Raw genomic sequence first — 22,228 nt, forward strand, 5'->3', positions numbered from 1 at the left:
GTAAGCCATATTATTACAATAATAACATTACTAGCTCGTTTAGAGTCGGTTACGATCAAGTTATTAATGGTTAGGTTTTATTAATTAACATAATTATAATTAGTTTTGGTTGGTTGCCGATGGCCAATTTGTTTAACTTTAGTTATTATTAAACTAATTGTATTTACGATCACGCTGGTTCAATATCTGTAAAATGTATTTTTCATACAAGTTTTTTTTTATTTCATTCAATATAAAAACTGGATTGATGACTTCTTATCTAACAATTTTCAGATTTCTTTTAAGAGCAGTCTTTCTATAAACCAGGAAGGGATAAGTCAGGTCTTCTCGCATCTTTTCTTTTCCAGATAATCATAGAAAGTAATAGCACACCATGTATCGTTGCTACGAAACACTCAGTAATGTTTACTAGCTAATTTCAGAACCAAAATCCCCGAGCTGGGCACGAGAGAGATGTTATCTTAACCTTTAGAAACTTAACATTCTTGTTGTTTGTAGGAGAAGCAAGAAATAAGCTGAATTCACCTAGAGGTGATAAAATAAGAAAATGTGTCTGAATTCTTTTGAAAACCCAATGAGCAAAGCAATGATGATACTACCGTAATGCATTCCTTTCTGCATTTCGATTATTATAAGAGTTAACCATTCTTTCACGTCGCTATAGCAATCAACAGCTACGTTTGCCAAAGTATATGTTTTATTAAGTAAGAAAATTGGTTGAAGCATTTTCTACGTTAAATAAGAAAAACAACACAATCTGACTATTGAATTATAATTAAGTTTTTTCTTAAATTGATCAATGGAAAAGACTACGTAGTCTTCCAAAGGTCACTTAACTAATCAATTCATTTTCTATCTAAAATATTGAACTTATAATTGGATTGTTTATTTACATGCGGGCAGGTGACACTAAACAAAACAAACTCAGCAAGTATTGCATTTTCACTTCATCTTTTTCGAAATATTGCAAACAAGCGCTCTTGGTTTAAAGTATCAATAAAACTTTTATTTTTTCATGCAATCCATTTTGTTCAAACACAAAACTTTACACGGGGATCGAACCCAATTTTTTAGAGTTATAAACCCTCAAGCTTCTCGTAACCCCACCAAAGGTTTTTTTCTTCTAAATATGAAGCAATCATTGCGTTGTTTATTACGAAACTTATCAAATAATAGCTTCCGAATTCACGTGGTATTTAAAAAAAGCGAATTAAAACAGCGTACTATTAACGTTCAATTGTGTATTCAAAAAATTACAGATAGGATTATAAAAAGTTGTTAGAGCACTTTCTCTAAATTTATTTTCACCTTGAATTTCTTGGTTGACGACACGAAAATATAATTTACAAGACAGTTTGCTTTTTTCAGCATACGATTTTGCAAATGCGTCCATATTGTAATTAGAAAAGAGTTTCTCGGTGTTGTGGGCAATATTCGATTAAGATTATTTTATATAGAGGACGCTAGAAATGTTCACAATTATGTTAAAACTGCGAGTTGTTGCTTCCAGCGATTAGTCCAGAACTGTTTCTCAGCTGGATTTGCTAGACGACCCCCGCATCCGCGCTTTGTTCGTCACTAACTCTCTCACCCCTTTCCGCCATTATCTTTACAAGGATGAAAAAACAACAACCAAAAAAAGCACAGCAATTCTGTTTATGCAAGTAAAACTTTGGCTCAGCGCAGACAGTTCGCGACCCCTGGAAACCTGCTTACAACCTTCCATTGGATAATCACTGATATAGAATCAATATATACCACACGTTCTATAGGATAATGTAATCTGTGCATGCTTCCATCATATCCTGAATTCCAGGTGTTTGCTGGTTCAGAAACAAGTTCAATTTAAATGGTTTATAAATAAGAACGGCTCTTCTTTACTGGAATCAGTGGCGTCTATAGGCCGCCTAGTGATAACACTCACCATAGATAAGTCAATATTTACTTGCACAACTGTTGAGTCGAGGAAGAAAATCGGGGAAGCATAAGATAAGAAGAAAAGGGGGGGGGGAAATAGCAAATTGAAAGCGGATATTTGCACGATGAACAAAATATCTAGACCGGGGACGTCACGAAATAAGTAAGTAAATATTGCTCAACAAAGAAGTAAATATACCCCATTCGTATCCGGGCTCACTTTGAACAATTACAACAGTTACGAGATTTGTTTATATAATTGAGATCTGACGTAGACAAATTACCTATATACCTTCATGACTGTAAGGAAGCGCTTAAAATAGAATCTCAAGGGAATAATTGTGTCATTATGACTTGATATATCGCGGGTGTGAAAGTTAGTTCGACCTTGTCGGATAATAATAATTCTTTTTAATAAAGTACGTTCATGTAAGTTGCACCTGATAAATTCAACCATATACAACTCGTTCTTCCTATCAAAAAAGGATTTAAATTCCACTTAAGATCTGAATAATGCACCGAATAAATATTTAACTGGTTACAGTAAAATATTTAAATTACAGATAACCTGTACATTCTTAAGTTGAACTTTTTATTAAATATACGTAACCACACACTAATAGACAAGTAACAGTTGTACTTATTTTCATGGAAGCTACATCTTATGGAAACAATACGTGTCCTTACAAAACTTATTCTTTACGTAAACCCAGAAGCAAATCCTAAAGACGAACAATAGGTCTTGGAGTTAGGTGTTCTTACAATCCCAGTTTCTAAAAGAGAAGATAAATAGAAATAGCATTTAGTAGTTCTATATTTGTTCATTATTATTTATATTAATTAACGCTTAAAAGAAATATTAGGTAAGTTTGTTTAATCTGCAAGTCCCACCCTCAGTAAATATCTTAAAACTGTACGGTAGCCAAACTAGTAAAACGGAATACCATGTCTACTTTAAGTTGAAGGGTTACAAGAACTTGTTTGTATGTTTTTGGAATTTCGCGCAAAGCTACGGTAGGGCTATCTGTGCTAGCCGTCCCTAATTTAGTAGTGTAAGACTAGAGGGACGGCAGTTAGTCATCACCACCCACCGCCAACTCTTGGGCTACTATTTTACCAACGAATAGTGGGATTGACCGTTACATTATAACGCCCCCACGGCTGAAAGGGCGAGCATGTTTGGCGCGACGGGGATGCGAACCCGCGACTCTCATATTACGAGTGAAATGCCTTAACACGCTTGGCCATGCCGGGCCGTGTGTGTGTATGTATATCCCATATAATTTGTTTCTTTGTTTCAAATAGCCATGACCCGACATGGTTAGGTGGTTAGAGCGCCCGACTCCCAATCTAAGGGTGGCGGGCTCGAATCACCCTCCCACCAAACATTCTCGCCCTTTCAGCCTGGGTGTGTGTGCTTATTATGTGAAAGTCAGTCCCGCTATTTGTTGGTAAAAGAGTAACCCAAGCGATGGTGATGGCTAACTACCTTCCTTCTAGTCTTACATTGCTAAATTATAGAAGGCTAGCGCAGATAGCCCTACCGTAGTTTTGTGCGATATTTAAAAAAAAAACGAAAACAAATGGCCATAATGAATATTAAACAATTTTTAATAAACAACCCTTGGATAGGACTAGTTCATACACTTATTGTCAGGCCCGGCATGGTCAGGTGATAAAGGCGCTCGACTCGTACCCTGAGGGTCGCAGGTTCGAATCCCCATCGCACCAAACATGCTCGCAATTTCAGCCTTCGGGGCGTTATAATGTGACAATCAATCCCATTATTCGTTGGTAAAAGAGTAGCCCAAGAGTTGGCGGTGGGTGGTGATAACTAATTGCTTTTCATCTAGTCTTACACTGCTTAATTAGGGACAGCTAGCGCAGATAGTCCTCGTGTAGCTTTGTGCGAAATTAAAAAATAAACTAATTGTCAGAAAAAACCCAATAAGTACTATGCGCGAAATTAAAAATAAACAAACTTATTTTCAGAAAAAAACCCAATAACTACTCTTTTGTAATATCAGTGAAGTTGATTTCTTTCTGACTATAGAAGATCGAATTACTTCAGATTAGATGTAATGACAGTGTCGGTGGAGTTTAGAGTGCAATAACAATAGTTTAATGAAATTGAAACTAGATCCATATGAAGACTTCGAATAATACGTAAGTTAATCGTGTTGTAAATTATGCTGTTTGTGGTTGAACAAATACTAAAGATTTCCAGTAAGCTCATGTGATGAGAAAGAACATCATTAAAGATGCTGAAATTACATTGTGGAAATGGCTGAGTTCAATGGACTAACAACTTGGGAATTCAGGGATCACTGATCGTGAAAATATTTCACAGCTATATTTCACACCATGTGTTTTCATGGCTTAGTAAGGCGATATTTTTTATAATAGTTCACTTGGACTACGTTATGCTTCAAATGTGTTCTAATATTTAATTTCTAATATCATAATGAGGGATATACTCAACACTGTGATATTTGATAAACTGGAACGTATTCTGACCATCAGATAAGCAATTATATGGTTGTTCTAAGTTGATACACCAACTGCATGTTTCAGTTTGCAAAGGAAAACTGACATAGACTTAATTTGAAATAATTTCTGCAATTGGACACTAAATGATTCGTTTCACAGTTTCTTCAGAGGAGATCTACCAGACCACAAACCGTAGTTTACACTACAAATCTTTAAAACCATTTGTCCAATTGAGAACCAATAGACTATGATGAAAAGTACCATGAGAGGCATATTAAAGTCACTTCAAATTAATTTCCAAAGTGAAAGACTTAAATAGTGAACCATTATTCATCTACAAGTCTGCCCATTAAAAAAAAGACCAACATTAACTATATTAGGCAATATTTCAGTTTAGAGCTGCAGAAACTATTGATCATTGGCGTAGTTCATCAGAAAGAAATTTCCAAAACAAAGTTTAAGAGTAAAATATGTTTTTATTTGAATATGAATTTCGCGCAATACTACACGTGGGTTATCTCCGCTAGCCGTTCCTAATTTAGCAGTGAAAGATAAAGGGAAGGCAAACCAATCGTCACCACCTACCGCCAACTCTTCGACTATTCGTTTACCAACGAATATTGGGATTCACCGTCTCTTATGACATTGCTCACTATATGAAATTAAGTAAGATTAGAGTAAATTATGCTATGAGACTTTTACCCCCTTTTTATTAGCTACATCTTTTTACGCCAAAAATATCAAGCGTGGAGCATGAATCATATACCCGATTCGATTTTTATTAGTCATCAGGTTCTCTGCCAGCCTACTATCAAACTGAAAGCCTTTTAGGCAGGATCAGAATATATTAATCTATGAGACCTTGGGCGGGGAGAAATACATCAATCGAAATGGTTTGACCTCTTGAGTCCAAAGCGGTAATTAGATATCAAATTATTCAAGAGATGACGGACCTATAAGGTAAAGGTTTGTACATGGAAAAAAACAAAAAAAACCTCAGAGCCGTTCTATCAGCCGCTATGTCGCGGCTAAAGTGGCAGGAGCCTTTTCTACATCACATCGAAGAACAGTGCGTATTGGAAACACACTTTATGCCGAAATGGAACGTGCTTCAAACAATCTCATTGTCAATTATCAGAAAAATATTTGTGAACTGCGTGATAATTACAACACCAGGGGTTGGATGTCTATTAACAACAATTTCTGTATCATCGTGAAGTAAAATGCTCATATCAGAACAATTAATCACTGAGATGAAGTAGAACCAAAACCTCCTGCATGTCCTGAGGGATTATCTGTTGGAAAAATTGTTGTGGATCCGAAAAAATGGAGGATGCTGTTATTAGAAACACGAACACAACAAACTATGAAATTTGAATATATTCTGGATAGGACATTGCATGATGTGAAACTACTAAACAGGTAGTATTTTCACACAAAAAAATTAGTAATAGTCACCTTCGAGACAAAATACGCGACGTCTGATGTCAAATATTTTCATCAAGGGAGGTTGCCACCTCACTTACAAGAGCAGCATGACCAGAGATGAAGAGGTCTTACAATTTATATAAGTTGTATATTACATAAAGTACTGATAGAATACCAAGATACCCTCTCCAGTGGATCTCATGACTTAGGCCAGAAAAATAGAATATTTCATGAAAATCATCCTGGAAATGCAACCTCAATATTTATTTGTTCAGACGAATTTCAGCTGCAAAATCGGTAGAGGATCTCAAGGAAATAGAGCCATAAAAACAAGTTGTCATAAAACAGAGTTTTAATCATTGAGCAACACATATTTTACTTGGGATGAAGATTGATGGATTCCTGAGGTTGCGTATGAACTATCAAAAATTGAATGAGGTCACTGCAAAGGAACGTCTTTACGATAGATGTCTTAGTTGGATTAAAATGGTTTTCAGCATTGGATTTGAAGATTTTATATATATATATATTGAAAAGCATAAGTTCACAAAAGAAGGAGGGAGAACGTAGCTTCTATTCTGTAATGTTACGAAAGTGTATAAACATCAAACTGTGAACCCTAAGACTCGTGGTTCACTTGTCGATTAGACAAGAGTAACCCAAGAATGTTGAAATTGAGATCAGTCGTTATTGGTAAGATGCTATAATATTACGGTTAATCCTATTATTCTATGGTAAAAGAGTAGCCCAAGTGTTGGCGGTGGGTGGTGATGACTAGCTACCTACCCTCTAGTCTTTCACTGCTGAATTAGAAAAAGCTGGTCCAGATAGTTCTCTTGCAGCTTTGCGCGAAATTAAAAAGAAGAAACACGCATCACACTCATTGAATTAACAATGACTACCTCCAGTTTGGTGTATCTTCAATCTCACCCCCCATTTAAACAAAATTAAAGTTAAAAATAAACTGAATTATAAAAAAGCTAATTGGCCATTATTTCAAACTGTCATAAATCAAATTTTACCATCTGCAGCACTATATATTGCCGCGGAAGCATCAGATATAGATGCATATAGTCATATAATCTCTGAGTGTCTGAAATATGCAGCCAACAGCTCTATACTGAAACAAAAACACTTCACAACAATTCACTCACGGGAACCACAGCAAAATATAAAGGACAGAAGAAAACTACGCAGACAGTACATACAAAATCGCATCCCCACGCTAAAAACTCAGATCAACACTATGAGAAATAAGATAAGACATCTAATCCGACAACAAAAACAAGATGACTGGGACACCTTCTGTTCAGAACTAAATCACAAAACAGATCCAAAACAATTCTGAACATACTTAAAAAGATTTACGAATACAGAAACAACAAACACAGCATACCCACCACTTGAACAAGATGGAGAAACAGCGTACACTAACACAGAAAAAGCTGAGATTAAAAACAAAAAACACCTAGAAAACACGTCTAAAACACATCATGAACCAGACATGAACAGATACTTCTATAATACAGTCAATAACTTTATTGATCACAACAAAAGCGTATACACACCTATATTCCCAGTAAGCACATTATTACAACCAGAGAAAACAATAGACTGGAGCACTCATCAACTAATAAAAGATATCACAGTAACGGAAGTAGAAACTGCTATCAAAAACATAAAAAAACAAAGCTCCTGGAGAAAATGGTATCCAAGCTATCCTTCTAAAACACGACACTCAAAGATTATATGAACACCTAACAGCCTAACAGATAATTTAATCTATCATTATCAGCTGAATATATCCCCGTTTCTTGGAGGGAAGCAATAATATTAATGTTCTAGAAAGAAGGAAAGCCAGTAATAAATCAAACAACTACCGCCCAATTAGCCTAACCAGTTGTATCGGCAAAATATTAGAAAGGATAATTAGTAATCGTCTTTCCATATTCTTAGAAGAAAAATCAAAATTACCCGAAATTCAAAACGGATTTCGAAAATACCGACAAACTACAGACCACCTGATTCGACTGACAGAATCAATTACAGACAGTTTTAATAAAAATGAATGCACTGTAGCTTGCTTTCTCGACATTGAGAAAGCTTTTGACACAGTGTGATATAATGGTTTACGTAACAGGTTACAGGAAATGGCTTTACCCCAGGGAATTATTCGCTGGCTATCCAACTTTCTGGAAAACCGAATGTGCAAAGTAGATGTGAATGGGGCCCACTCAGGGTCCTTTTCACCCGAAGCAGGAGTCCCGCAGGGAGGGGTAGTTAGCCCTATATTATTTATCATGTACGTGAGTAATATGCCTCTGTCGGACCTAAATTTAGGTTATGCATCACAATTTGCTGACGATGTAGCAGTCTGGAAAAGTGCCCCCACTCCTTCAATAGCAGTAACAAACCTCCAACCAATCCTAAATAATATCGAAGAATACTGCCAGAAATATAGAATAAAAATCAATATTCCGAAAACCCAAGTAATATTATTCAGCAGACTAAATAAGCTGAAAAAAGATCCACTTAAGCTATACATGAAGGGATCACTTTTACTGACTGCTACTTCTGCTAAATTTCTCGGTTTAACTTATGATTCAAAATGAACGTGGTTACAACATACAAACAATGTACTGATACGAACCTGGAAAAGAACAAATTATGCAAGAAGTCTTTCAGGTAAAAACCAAGGAACATCACCAGACAACATACTTAAAATCTACAAAACATACATCAGACCCATAATAGAATACGCATCTCCTGCCTGGATAAACATAGCACCCAAACAATTACAGAAACTGCAACGAATACAAAATTCAGTTTTAACTTCAGCATATAAAGTACCACGTAGCACTTCATCCATATTCATGGACAGGTATGCGTACACAGAAACGACATATGAAAGACTCTTGCGTATTTCTCTAAAATATTTTAATAAGAATTGGCATAAGAATAACTTGTGTGATTTTGACAGATATTACGTGCATGATGAAAGTAGTCCTAAATACCTCTGACCTTTTAACATGTATCTTAGGAATATCACACAAGCTGGCCACCATGCACTAGACACATAATCCTAGTTTTCTATTTTTGTTTCCTAATTTTCTTATTTTCTTTTTATTTTATTATTATTATTATTACTAGTAGTAGTATTTTCTCTATGGAGAAAAGTAAAATATTAAAAATAAAATAAAAAACAAAAAAATTCTTGTCGTGTCCATGCATGGGCTGTGCCCTGAAACGGGCCTGAGTACGGTGTCATAGTCTGGCCCAAAGCTATAACAATTCACAAACCCTGAACGATAGACGCCAGCAACATTCGGGATGGAGGAAGAGGTCTAATGTACCTGACTCTCCTGGGTATTTAACATCAATACCCACACAGAGAAGCTCGATCTTGTTGAATTAAAATGTTTAATTCAGGGGAAAAAGAGGGAGGATTATTGCGAATGGGAAAACAAATACGTAATCCAAACACCTCGGACAAAGGCCTTTCTAACAATATGAGAACAAATACGCAATCCGGACTCCTCGGACAAAGGCCTTTCTAACAATATGAGAACAAATAAACAATCCGGACTCCTCGGACGAAGAACTTTCTAACAATATGAGAACAAATACGCAATCCGAACTCATCGGAGAAAGGCCTTTCTAACAATATGAGAACAAATACGCAATCCGGACTCCTCGGACAAAGGCATTTCTAACAATATGAGAACAAATACGCAATCCCGACTCCTCGGACAAAGGCCTTTCTAACAATATGAGAACAAATAAACAATCCGGACTCCTCGGACGAAGAACTTTCTAACAATATGAGAACAAATACGCAATCCGAACTCATCGGAGAAAGGCCTTTCTAACAATATGAGAACAAATACGCAATCCGGACTCCTCGGACAAAGAACTTTCTAACAATATGAGAACAAATACGCAATCCGGACTCCTCGGACAAAGGCCTTTCTAACAATATGAGAACAAATACGCAATCCGGACTCCTCGGACAAAGAACTTTCTAACAATATGAGAACAAATACGCAATCCGGACTCCTCGGACAAAGGCCTTTCTAACAGTATGAGAACAAATAAACAATCCGGACTCCTCGGACGAAGAACTTTCTAACAATATGAGAACAAATACGCAATCCGAACTCATCGGAGAAAGGCCTTTCTAACAATATGAGAACAAATACGCAATCCGGACTCCTCGGACAAAGGCATTTCTAACAATATGAGAACAAATACGCAATCCGGACTCCTCGGACAAAGAACTTTCTAACAATATGAGAACGAATACGCAATCCGGACTCCTCGGACAAAGGCCTTTCTAACAATATGAGAACAAATAAACAATCCGGACTCCTCGGACGAAGAACTTTCTAACAATATGAGAACAAATACGCAATCCGAACTCATCGGAGAAAGGCCTTTCTAACAATATGAGAACAAATACGCAATCCGGACTCCTCGGACAAAGGCATTTCTAACAATATGAGAACAAATACGCAATCCCGACTCCTCGGACAAAGGCCTTTCTAACAATATGAGAACAAATAAACAATCCGGACTCCTCGGACGAAGAACTTTCTAACAATATGAGAACAAATACCCGAACTCATCGGAGAAAGGCCTTTCTAACAATATGAGAACAAATACGCAATCCGGACTCCTCGGACAAAGAACTTTCTAACAATATGAGAACAAATACGCAATCCGGACTCCTCGGACAAAGGCCTTTCTAACAATATGAGAACAAATACGCAATCCGGACTCCTCGGACAAAGAACTTTCTAACAATATGAGAACAAATACGTAATCCGGACTCCTCGGACAAAGGCCTTTCTAACAATATGAGAACAAATAAACAATCCGGACTCCTCGGACGAAGAACTTTCTAACAATATGAGAACAAATACGCAATCCGAACTCATCGGAGAAAGGCCTTTCTAACAATATGAGAACAAATACGCAATCCGGACTCCTCGGACAAAGGCATTTCTAACAATATGAGAACAAATACGCAATCCGGACTCATCGGACAAAGGCCTTTCTAACAATATGAGAACAAATACGCAATCCGGACTCCTCGGACAAAGGCCTTTCTAACAATATGAGAACAAATAAACAATCCGGACTTCTCGGACGAAGAACTTTCTAACAATATGAGAACAAATACGCAATCCGGACTCATCGGACAAAGGCCTTTCTAACAATATGAGAACAAATACGCAATCCGGACTCCTCGGACAAAGAACTTTCTAACAATATGAGAACAAATACGCAATCCGGACTCCTCGGACAAAGGCCTTTCTAACAATATGAGAACAAATAAACAATCCGGACTCCTCGGACGAAGAACTTTCTAACAATATGAGAACAAATACGCAATCCGGACTCATCGGACAAAGGCCTTTCTAACAATATGAGAACAAATACGCAATCCGGACTCCTCGGACAAAGACCTTTCTAACAATATGAGATTTGTAGCGTTTAATCAAGAAATTTGCGAGGAAAGCTCCAGACAGACAAGCGAAAGTATATTTTTCAGATAGATTGTTCTAAACTTGCTAAATGATAGCTGATATCGAACACGTATTCCCCACTGGATGAAAAAAAGTTTATTTGTTCGGTTGAAATAATTTCAAATGATCTGTAACGAGATCAGTAGCATATTTACGAGAAAATATAACTGGCTGTAGTTTTCACGTATTAAAACACACAAGGCTTAGGTTTCTGAGTATATATTACCTGTTTGTATGTTTGTTATTCGGCGTAAGCTACACAATAAATTATCCGTTTTTTTCCAATACGAGTATTGAACCCTATAATTTTAAAGTTATAAAACTCAAAGCTTATTGCTGACCTATCGGTAGAGGGGGTTAAGGGGCTAAATATTAGTTTTAATATTCAAGTACTCTATGTTTTATGAAAGATACTTCTTTTGTATTGCAACAAACGTAAAACCTATGAGTATTTCGAGTATTATATTTTGAATAGCAAATTGAAGTTTTCTCAAACAGCAAAATATATAACTCATTAATGAAATCACATGTTGGATTATTATGTAGTTTGGTTACTGCTTCTATTTAAAAATTGGTGGTCAGCGTCCACGTGAAATAAAGGGGAGCTGATCAGATGAGGCTGGAGAAAAAACATACACGTATAAAATACTAGAAACATTCCCCTCTCCTCCTTCGTTTCAGGAATGGACAAGGACTCGAACTAGTGTTCTTGCAAATTAAAAATAACGTTTTTCTCCAGCCTCATCTGATCAGCTCCCCTTTATTTCACATGGACGCTGACCACCAATTTTTAAATAGAAGCAGTAACCAAACTACATAATAATCCAACATGTGATTTCATTAATGAGTTGCCTTTAGGTTAGTTACAAAACAGGGTTATTTCCAATGTTATTTACTTCTCATAAAATGACTTATATTGTCGAATATTCTTTAAAAAATGCATTTTTAATTCAGTACAATGTCAAAGACACAAATATATAAAATACCTACTTACATCGAATGTATCTGTCGAGATATAAGGATAGTTTTGTGGGGTTTGTCCCTCCTTCTCCCGAATAAGATTCTCAATATGCTCATATACAAGTAAGTAAAGATTTTTTTTTCCATTATTTCCTTTACGTTAAATTCTAACATTTTAGCCATTTTTAAAGGCTAAAAAGTCAGTTGTCGTAACTGGGTAAACGGAGAGTCAGCTAACAGGTATTCGTATTAGCGCAGCTAAATAAATAGTTTTAAGAGACTGGACATTATTAATTATAATATGTCATATTGACATTTATACGCATGGGACGTAAAACTATGAAGCAACCCAACATATGGAAAAACCGGAAAATCGTAAATAGTAGAAAAAGAACATGACACAAGAAAGTTTTTATTCAGAAAGAGCACGCACTTTGTTCATGGACAACGCTTTAAAATCCGTCTTCCTGGAAAACACTGTCCAGTTTGAATACTTACTTGTGTATCATTCAGTATAATATACAAACGATCTAAAGGATACAATAAAAGTTTTAACATTTATGTTGATACACTTAACATCAAAAGAACAAAAAGAAAACAGCAATAAAAACGTGGGTACTTCTTTATAGAGGGCGTTGCTATATGCCATTACACCAAAGAAATCAATATTTCAACTGTGAAAGATCTTTCGGGAAACGTTTTTCATTGAATTACTGACAACATTCAAGCTAAGGTTATGTGATATTTTACTTACTAAAGAGATATGTGTACATAAAACCTAGAACAGAAAACCGTGTTTTTAGATTTTCGTAATACATTTCCATGTTGTTGTTTGTTTATTCTGCCAAACGTTATTAATATATACAAGAATAAAACCACATACTTGAACTTCCAGAGCGTGGTAGCCTAGGACCAGTCCCATTAACATCAAGGTAGAGACGGTAATCAGTGTTTTGACAGCAGTGGAATAAACAGATGCCTGAACAAGGAAAATAAAATACGGCTGCAAAACTGAATTATTCATTTGATAAAACAACATTAGATATTAACATCCCTTAATAAAACACTTTGTATATTACGGATTCACAGCGTTTTTATTTTACATGAATGAATTTGACATTCCAGGATTTAAAGATTCCAAATTAATTTGTGCTTAATTAAAAAACAAGCAAACTAAAGACGACTGTTTTTTCTATTATACACTAGACTTTTATAAATATAAAGGTATAGTTGCAAGTTGTTATTCCAACAAGGGATTTTGCTTTACCACCAATGTTTCTAATGACATCCTAAACACATATACAAACAACAACACTGTATTATTGTTTTTTGTAGATATATAATCAGCCATTCAGTCATCTTTAAAAAATAAAGAGGGTCCAGCATGGCCAGGTGGTAAGGGCGCTTGACTCGTAACTTGACGGTCGCGGATTCGAATACCCTTCGCTCCGAACATGCTTGCTCTTTCAGCCGTGTGGGCGTTATGAGCCCGGCACGGCCAGGTGGTTAGGGCGCTTGACTCGTAATTTGAGGGTCGCAGGTTCAAATCCCTGTCACACCAAAATGCTCGCCCTTTCAGCCTTGGGGGTGTTCTAATGTCACGGTCAATCCCAGTATTCGTTGGTAAAAATTGACCCAAGAGTTGACTGTCGGTGGTGACGCCTTCCCTTTATACTGCTAAATTAGGGACGGCTAGTGCAGATAGCCCTCGGGTAACTTTGCGCAAAATAAAAAAACAAAACAAAAATAAAGAGACGTTAATGTTCTGTGATATACAAACTGCTGGCCAAAATCTTAAGGCCAATGAACATAAAGAAAACATATGCATTTTGCGTTGTTAGATTCAACCACTTATTTGAGTAGAGCTTCGAATGATAAAAATAACAACAGGGAAAATAAAAAAACTTTTTTTTAGCATTTAATAGGGAAATGTGAACAGTATGAAATTAGCCTAAATACTGGCTGATCAAAAGTTTAAGACCATACCAAAAAGAAGTCCTAAACATGGTTGGAAATGCCCAACAAGAAATCTCATTAGTGAGTTGCACGGCCGTCATTTCGAATAACTTCAAACACTCGCTTTGGCATGGTCGATATAAGCGTTTGCAAAAGACTGTCTGGAATGTTTGTTTTGTTTGTTTGTTTTGGAATTTCGCACAAAGCTACTCGAGGGCTATCTGTGCTTGCCGTCCCTAATTTAGCAGTGTAAGACTAGAGGGAAGGCAGCTAGTCATCACCACCCACCGCCAACTCTTGGGCTACTCTTTTACCAACGAATAGTGGGATTGACCATCACATTATAACGCCCCCACGGCTGGAAGGGCGAGCATGTTTGGCGCGGCTCGGGCGCGAACCCGCGATCCTCAGATTACGAAGCGCACGCCTTAACGCGCTAGGCCATACCAGGCCTAGGCTGGAATGTTATTCCAAGTGGTGAAGATGGCTTCACGAAGATCATGCACTGTTTGGAATTGACGTCCATTTCTATAGACTTTCCTTGCCATCCACCTCCAAACATTTTCAACGGGGTTCAGTTTGGGCGAACACGCTGGATTGTCCAAACGAATTACGTTATTCGCCATGATGGACATTGTGGATTGCAGCGTTGTCCTGCTGAAAGATCCAGTCATTTCCACACAAATGAGGGCCTTCAGTCAGTAAGGATACTCTTTCCAACATGCCAGTGTAGCCAGCTGCTGTTTGACGCCCCTGTATAACCTAAAGCTCCATTGTTCCATGGAAGGAGAAAGCACCCCAGATCATGATGGAACTTCTTCCACTGTGTCGTGTCTAAAATGTCTCCGATGGGATATCCTTATCGTGCCAGTTACGTTGGAAACCATATGGACCATCCAGGTTAAAATTTTTCTCATCAGAGAACAAAACCTTCTTCCACTTTTCTACGTCCCATGTGTGGTGCTTTTCAGCAAAGTTTAACCAAGCTGTTTCGTGGTGTGGAAGGAGGAATGACCTTTGAAAACGTTTACAGTTTTTAAAGCCTTTCTCTCGTAGATGCCGTCTAATTATTCTTGAGCTGGATAAAAAGGTTTTTATTTTTATTTTCCCTTTTCTTATTTTCATCTTTCGAAGCTCTACTCAAATAAGTGGTTGAGTCTAACAACGCAAAATGCATATTTTTTCTTTACGTTTATTGGCCTTAAGATTTTGGCCAGCAGGGTATATATATATAACAAGTACCAGAGAATGTTCTTGCTCTTTTTTTTTGTGACAGCGATCCCACTTTAACCAAGCTCAATGAAAGTACAACAAGTATCCTTACTAAACCAAGTCAACTTCTACGTGGATAAAGAAACGATAGCTGCCTCTGTAAGTATTGCTATGGAACAGTCGCGAGGTTAGGCGTAAGGTACCTCTCACCAGTATATCATACTGTAATGGTAAACTAGCAACACGTCTAAAAAGCTAAAAAAAAGTTTAGTGATTTCGTTATTTGACTAAGGTATTTTGAATCTAAAATAGGATATTTATTTTAAAGCAGTGGTTGTCTAAAAATCTATTATTACATTTTTAAAATATCTGATTGAATTAAATGGACTTGGTATTTCCCCCTTAAATAGATGCGAAAACGTTTGTTTGTTTCTTTATGAGCACAAAGCAAGAATCCAACCTCCAAATTTAGCATTATAAGTCTTCAGGCTTACCACCTGGCCATCGGTGGGCAACGAAAACGAATGACACAGTAATCAAGAAGTTAAAAAACTAACACTTTACCGTTATAGTATGTACAATGAAATAAGTGGGCATTCTACGAAATATGGATAGACAACCCTTTATTTTATTGAATTATGACAACCCTTTAAAACATTCAACTATACAACTCTTTACAGTACTAAACTATTAAAAAAAACCTTTACAATATTCAGCTATGACAACCATTTATTAACGCTCTTTATCACATATTGTTAGGATAGCCCATTATTGTGTTAGTTATATTAGTACTAGGTTATATCCAGCTATGATAACTTTTACTGTATTCAACACTGGTTGAACTTTATTGTATTCAACAATGATAATTCTTTATCGTGTTTTGTAATGAGAGACCCTTATGGTATTCAGCTATGGTATTTTTTTTCATACACAGTATTAAGTAATAATTTTCATCGACTTAATAATATCTACAGTAACAATTTTTGATCACTGAAATAAGCTATTATACCAAGTCATTTTGAGAAAACGATCTCACCTTTTCTCACGTTTACGATAACATATGAAACGATTTCTCAGAGAAAAAAATATGCGAGAATTCAATCATAACTTTTATTATTTTCTATCGGGGATATTTTTCACTTATGTAAGTTTTTATGACCCGCATTTGCTTTTTCAATTTTGAGTAAAGCTCCATATTGATAACCAAAAATATCGCCTACGGTTCTGGTGATTGTAGCCACTGTCGAATCGTTCTCAATTGAATCATTACTTGTTTATTCGTTTATTAGATTTCGCGCAAAGCTACAGATTAGCTGTCCTTAATTTTGAGGTGATGACAAGAAGGAAACCAGCCAACACCACCCACAACCAATATTTAATAGCCAACACCACCCACAACCAATACTTAATTTATTCTTATTACTTCGTTTGTTTTGAATTTTCGCGCAGAGATACACGAGGGCTATCTTAGCTAGCTGTCCATAATTTAGCAGTGTAAGACTGGAGGGAAGACAACTAGTCATCACCACCCACTGCCAACTCTTGGGCTTCTCTTCTACCAACGAATAGTGGGACTGACCGTCACATTATAACACCCCCACGACTGAAAAGGCGAGCATGTTTGGTGTGACAGGGATTCGAACCTGCGACCCTCGGATTACGAGTCTATCACTGTAAATTAGGGTTGACTAGCACAGATATCCTTCGAGTAGTTTAGTGCAAAATTCAACAAAAACAAACAAACGAGATGCAATACCCTCACACAGCTTCAATTCTACTTCTTAGTGTATTTTTACACTACCTTCATGCACGTGTATGTACAGGTAAAAACACACATTCACTGAATTATATCCCCACATAAAATAAAAGCTATGTTATCCGACATTTTCGCATCCGGTAAGCTCCTCTAACCGGAAATGTCAATACTAATGGCTTAGTAGCACTTTTTTTTTTCGCCTACAACTTTTAGTTATTAGCCGTGGTTCACGCTTAAAATACCGAACTTATAATAATTTCTCGCAATGTTAATTATGGTTTGACATCTTGCTTCTGAACCTCACGAAACCAGTTTATGGAGTAAACAAAATTCTAAGTAAAACCTTGGGTTCATGTCAGAATACCTGTCATTTTGGAAGTGTTGTGAATTCGTAATAGTAATGGATCAGAAGTTGTGAATCACATAAAATACGAAAAGCAATACGATCTTCAGAATGAATGAGTTTTTATTTCGGGTCTGAGTAATGTAAAACGAGAGAGATTGTTGAATAGCTGCAACATTTGAAATTCATTTCAGACACAATTAGAATAAATTAATCTTATGAGTCTTCAGCTCCCCTTATGACCTACCTCATGTCATTCTGTATGACTGTGACAAGTTATACTGATTTTTTTTAAAAATTAGATAGGAAATTAACTGGTAGTCTATTCCCTTATATCATCTTGTATTACCGTGTCAAGTTTGATTAAGAAATGTGGAAATGTACAAGGAACAGATACAAACACACTTACTGACGTTTATTTATAAAATTAGATGACGGTCCAACTCTCCTTATGTCGTTTTAGTGAGGATTAAAAGAAAGTAAGATCTTGGACAAGTTTTTAAAAAATCAATAAAAAAATAGAGCATTTCTTTGAGCCGATATGCCGCAGCTAAAAAGCGAGAGTATTATATTTTTTGACATAGGATACTTCGAACTGAACGATTTAAATTGTAAAACCGTTAGCTGTGTTAAGAAAATGTGTTATTAGATAGAAAATATGAAACACTAACTGCAATTTACAATGATCTTAACTACTTTCTCCAGCCAACCGGCTCATAGAACGGTTCTAAGTTTGTTTGTTTGTTTTATCAAGTACAAACTTCTAGCTCATACCTCCGTCATCTCTTGACTTATTTGAGATCTAATTACAGTTTTGCATTCAGGAAGCCAAACCCTTTCCATTGATGTATTTGATCACGCTCAAGGTCTCATAAATTAAGTTACTTTAATCTAATGCCTAAAATAATTTCAAGTGCCGCGACTATTGAAGATTCCCTCTCAAATTTTTCATTTGGTTTTTACTGTTTCTCGTTGCTTAATGTTTATTGTTTTACTTGTTACAAGAATTGGTGTCAAAACACACTATAAAAATAATTGGTGAAATTATTCATTTCCATGCACCATGTACAGTGAACAATAATAGTATTTAGTAAAGTTAAATGCAATAAACCTTGTTTTTTTTTTAAAGTTGTATTTTCATTACTTGTGTTATGAGGGATTCTCTAATCAGTGTAAGACCCACACAAAAAATTGACGTATAAATTGTTTCGAAAAACTCTATGATTAATTTACTATATTTCAGACACGAAACAAGGAATAAAGTACTTTAATAATTATATTTACACGAATATAATTAAAGTTATTAAGTGTAAGCAGACCGTGCAAGAAGCGGATTCGCCATCTTTAAATTGTTTGTTTGTTTGTTTAAATTTCGCGCACAGCTACTCCAGGGCTATCTGAGCTAGTCGTCCCTAATTTAGCAGTGTAAGACTAGAGGAAGGGCAGCTAGTCATCACCACCCACCGTCAACTCTTGGGCTACTCTTTTACCAACGAATAGTGGGATTGACCGTAACATTATAACGCCCCCGCGGCTGAAGGGGGAACATGTTTGGTGTAACGGGGATTCGAACCAGCGACCCTCAGATTACGAGTCGAACGCCTTAACCCACCTGGCCATGCCGGGCCTCCGATCTTTAAAAGAGTGAGATAAAAGCAAGTGACGGAAGAGGTGTTCGCAAATAATAAAAGAACCATATATTGAATGTTTTGTCCACTGCGGGAATCGAACTATGAAGTTTAGTGTTAAAGAAACTTCGATTACCTAATTAGCCACCTGGGTCACATTATATATTATTTTACACGAGAACTACATAGAGTTAGACTTAATATTATGAAAATATATTTATTCGTCGATGTTTCTAAACCATTATTTGACAGAATTTCGTAACTGTTTTCGGTTATAATTGACGAACCGCTAGCCCCATTGTCACTAAATCTAGCACACACCATTGACTTTTTTTTTTGTCGGGTATGGGCTCTCTTGGGTAGCTGTGCAAGTAATTAGAGATAATGGAGGACTACGTGAATCACGTGAGTTTCTTGAACCATACAGATTTTTATGGCGGTTAGGTGTGTCACTAGTTTCCCTCAGTTTTCAGGCATGGTAACAATTTTGCCTATATTTGGACACAAACGCGCCTTGGGAATAAATAAGTATACAGTTGTGTATTAATATGTCATATGAAACAATTAAGTTTGTAGTTCTATATTAATATGCTATATGAAACAAATAAGTTTGTACCTATGTACTAACAGCGATAAAGAAGAAGTATTAACATGCCATATGAAAGAACTAAGTTCATGGTTGTGTATTAAGCTGTCATATGAAACAATTCAGCTTACAGTTGTGTCTTAAGATGTTATATGAAACAAAAAGCTTGCTGTTGTGATATGAACTTATCATAAAAACAATTACTTAGTATTTTATACCATAATAGCTATTAATCATTGTACAATAATAATTATAATTAATATTTTTAAATATTAATAGCAGAAAAACTACGAAAATATTCTCTCACACTTTACCCTAGGTCAACAGTTGGGCACTTTTGCTGGTAGTAGTTTCTCCCTTTCTTGCTGTGTACAAACATGTTACGAGGTACATATACTAGATATGTCGTTTGTTTATCAACAAGTAGTATACGTATGGAACAACTGACTTGTTTCACACACAAATTCGTTTTTCTACTGCTGATCCTAGAATAACGTATTACTTCGCCTTCCAAGTTATTTAAAGATGAGACACAAAAAAGTGGAGAAACCTGTCAGACGATACATTGTGGCTTGAACTTACGACCTTGAAAGCCATATCAGAGGACGATAACAATTGAGGCTTTTTTTTTTAATTTCGAGTAAAGCTATACAAGGGCTAGTTTCGCTAGCCGCCCCTAATTTAGCAGTGTAAGACTAGAGGGAAGGCAGCTAGTCATCACCACCCACCGCCAACTCTTGCGCTACTCTTTTACCAACGAATAGTGGGATTGATCGTAACATTATAACGCTCCCACGACTGAAAAGGCCAACATGTTTGGTGCGACAGAGATTAGAACCCGCGATACTCAGATTACGAGTCCAAGGCCTGGACCCACCTGGCCATGCCGGGCCCACAATTAAGGCACGCCCAGCCATACAAAGTATAATAATTAATATTCGTCAGTTATGAAATGAAAGCTACACGTTGTATATACTTTTACGTATCGACAAAGCTTTAGCAGAACGTAAATTAATAATGAGGATAGAAAAACAAAAACGTAATTAGACAGCTGGATCAGATGTGTTCCAGAAACTAGACAAAGAGAAGATATAGAAACAAAACGCATCAGAAAGAAGCGAAAAAAATTAACACTCATATAACAACAAATAATTTAAAACTAATATTAATAAAACAATATTATTTCAAGAAATCAAGAACAAAATAATGTATTAATTTCTTTTATGCTCTTGTTTTGATAAAACATCAGTTGCCTATTGTTTCTCAGTGAGATCACGACATGTAATACTGGGTGTAGTCCTTTTCGATCATGAATGTCACGCTTAGCCCCACGAAATATCCAGTAAATACCACAGGAATGATTACTTCCAGAAAAAAAATATGTTGATAGCGCTTTACCTCCAGCTTCTACTTCATTACAAGGAATTTTTTAGAACAAAAATACTCCAAGTTTCTTAATAAAATAACTGTAGATTGTGGAATGAATCTGATAAAATAACTGTAGATTGTGGAATGAATCTGATAAAATAACTGTAGATTGTGGAATGAATCTGATAAAATAACTGTAGATTGTGGAATGAATCTGATAAAATAACTGTAGATTGTGGAATGAATCTGATAAAATAACTGTAGATTGTGGAATGAATCTGATAAAATAACTGTAGATTGTGGAATGAATCTGATAAAATAACTGTAGATTGTGGAATGAACCTGATAAAATAACTGTAGATTGTGGAATGAATCTGATAAAATAACTGTAGATTGTGGAATGAATCTGATAAAATAACTGTAGATTGTGGAATGAATCTGATAAAATAACTGTAGATTGTGAATCTGCTTGAAAAATCGATCGTTAAGAAAAGGCAGAACATGAACAACAATGAAGTTTTCAACGTTAAGTGATTGACGCTGCTTCCACACCATTCACGACCTTGGATGACCTTTATAAGAACAGATGGTTTCAAACAGTTTTTAATTATTGTAACGCATTATTCATAATGCAAGGAATACGAAGACAGCATTCAAATATGCATTATGCAAATAACTCACCTTTTCGAGGCCAATATCTCTTATAAACCACGTGACCTTCATTTTTATCCACCCTTTTTTATTCCCGTGAGCTCTGATAGCTCTGTTATAATCGTTCATAAATTAATGCCAGTTTTTGGATTCTATTTACGCATTTAGTCCGTTTCATAAGTTGTATACTCAGCGATCTGTTCCTAGTACATGGAAAATATTCATGTATTCATGTTAATTATGATATCCCTTCACTATCCAGCCCTTACAGTAAGGCTGATTTTCGTTCATTTATATTCTATTGGACAAGACCAGGAGAATTTAGGAGCTTGCTGCACGAGCCTCCATACACCTAATGGTTTAGAGTTTTGAGCACGTCTGTTCTTTTTCGAAACATTTGGATTT

General features: G+C 36.2%; 1 protein-coding gene across 6 annotated transcripts in view; it reads right to left on the bottom strand.

The window, feature by feature from the left end:
- LOC143236993 (small conductance calcium-activated potassium channel protein 1-like) overlaps nt 1-22,228 on the bottom strand; it is a 301,110-nt gene that overhangs the window by 57,233 nt on the left and 221,649 nt on the right. For all 6 annotated transcript variants that reach the window (XM_076475773.1, XM_076475775.1, XM_076475770.1 and 3 more), the window contains exon 3: nt 13,207-13,302. In XM_076475773.1, the coding sequence (XP_076331888.1) occupies nt 13,207-13,302 (96 nt within the window). The remainder of the gene's footprint in view (nt 1-13,206; nt 13,303-22,228) is intronic.

Source organism: Tachypleus tridentatus, chromosome 13, assembly GCF_004210375.1.
Source record: "Tachypleus tridentatus isolate NWPU-2018 chromosome 13, ASM421037v1, whole genome shotgun sequence".
Taxonomy (NCBI): Eukaryota; Metazoa; Arthropoda; class Merostomata; order Xiphosura; family Limulidae; genus Tachypleus; species Tachypleus tridentatus.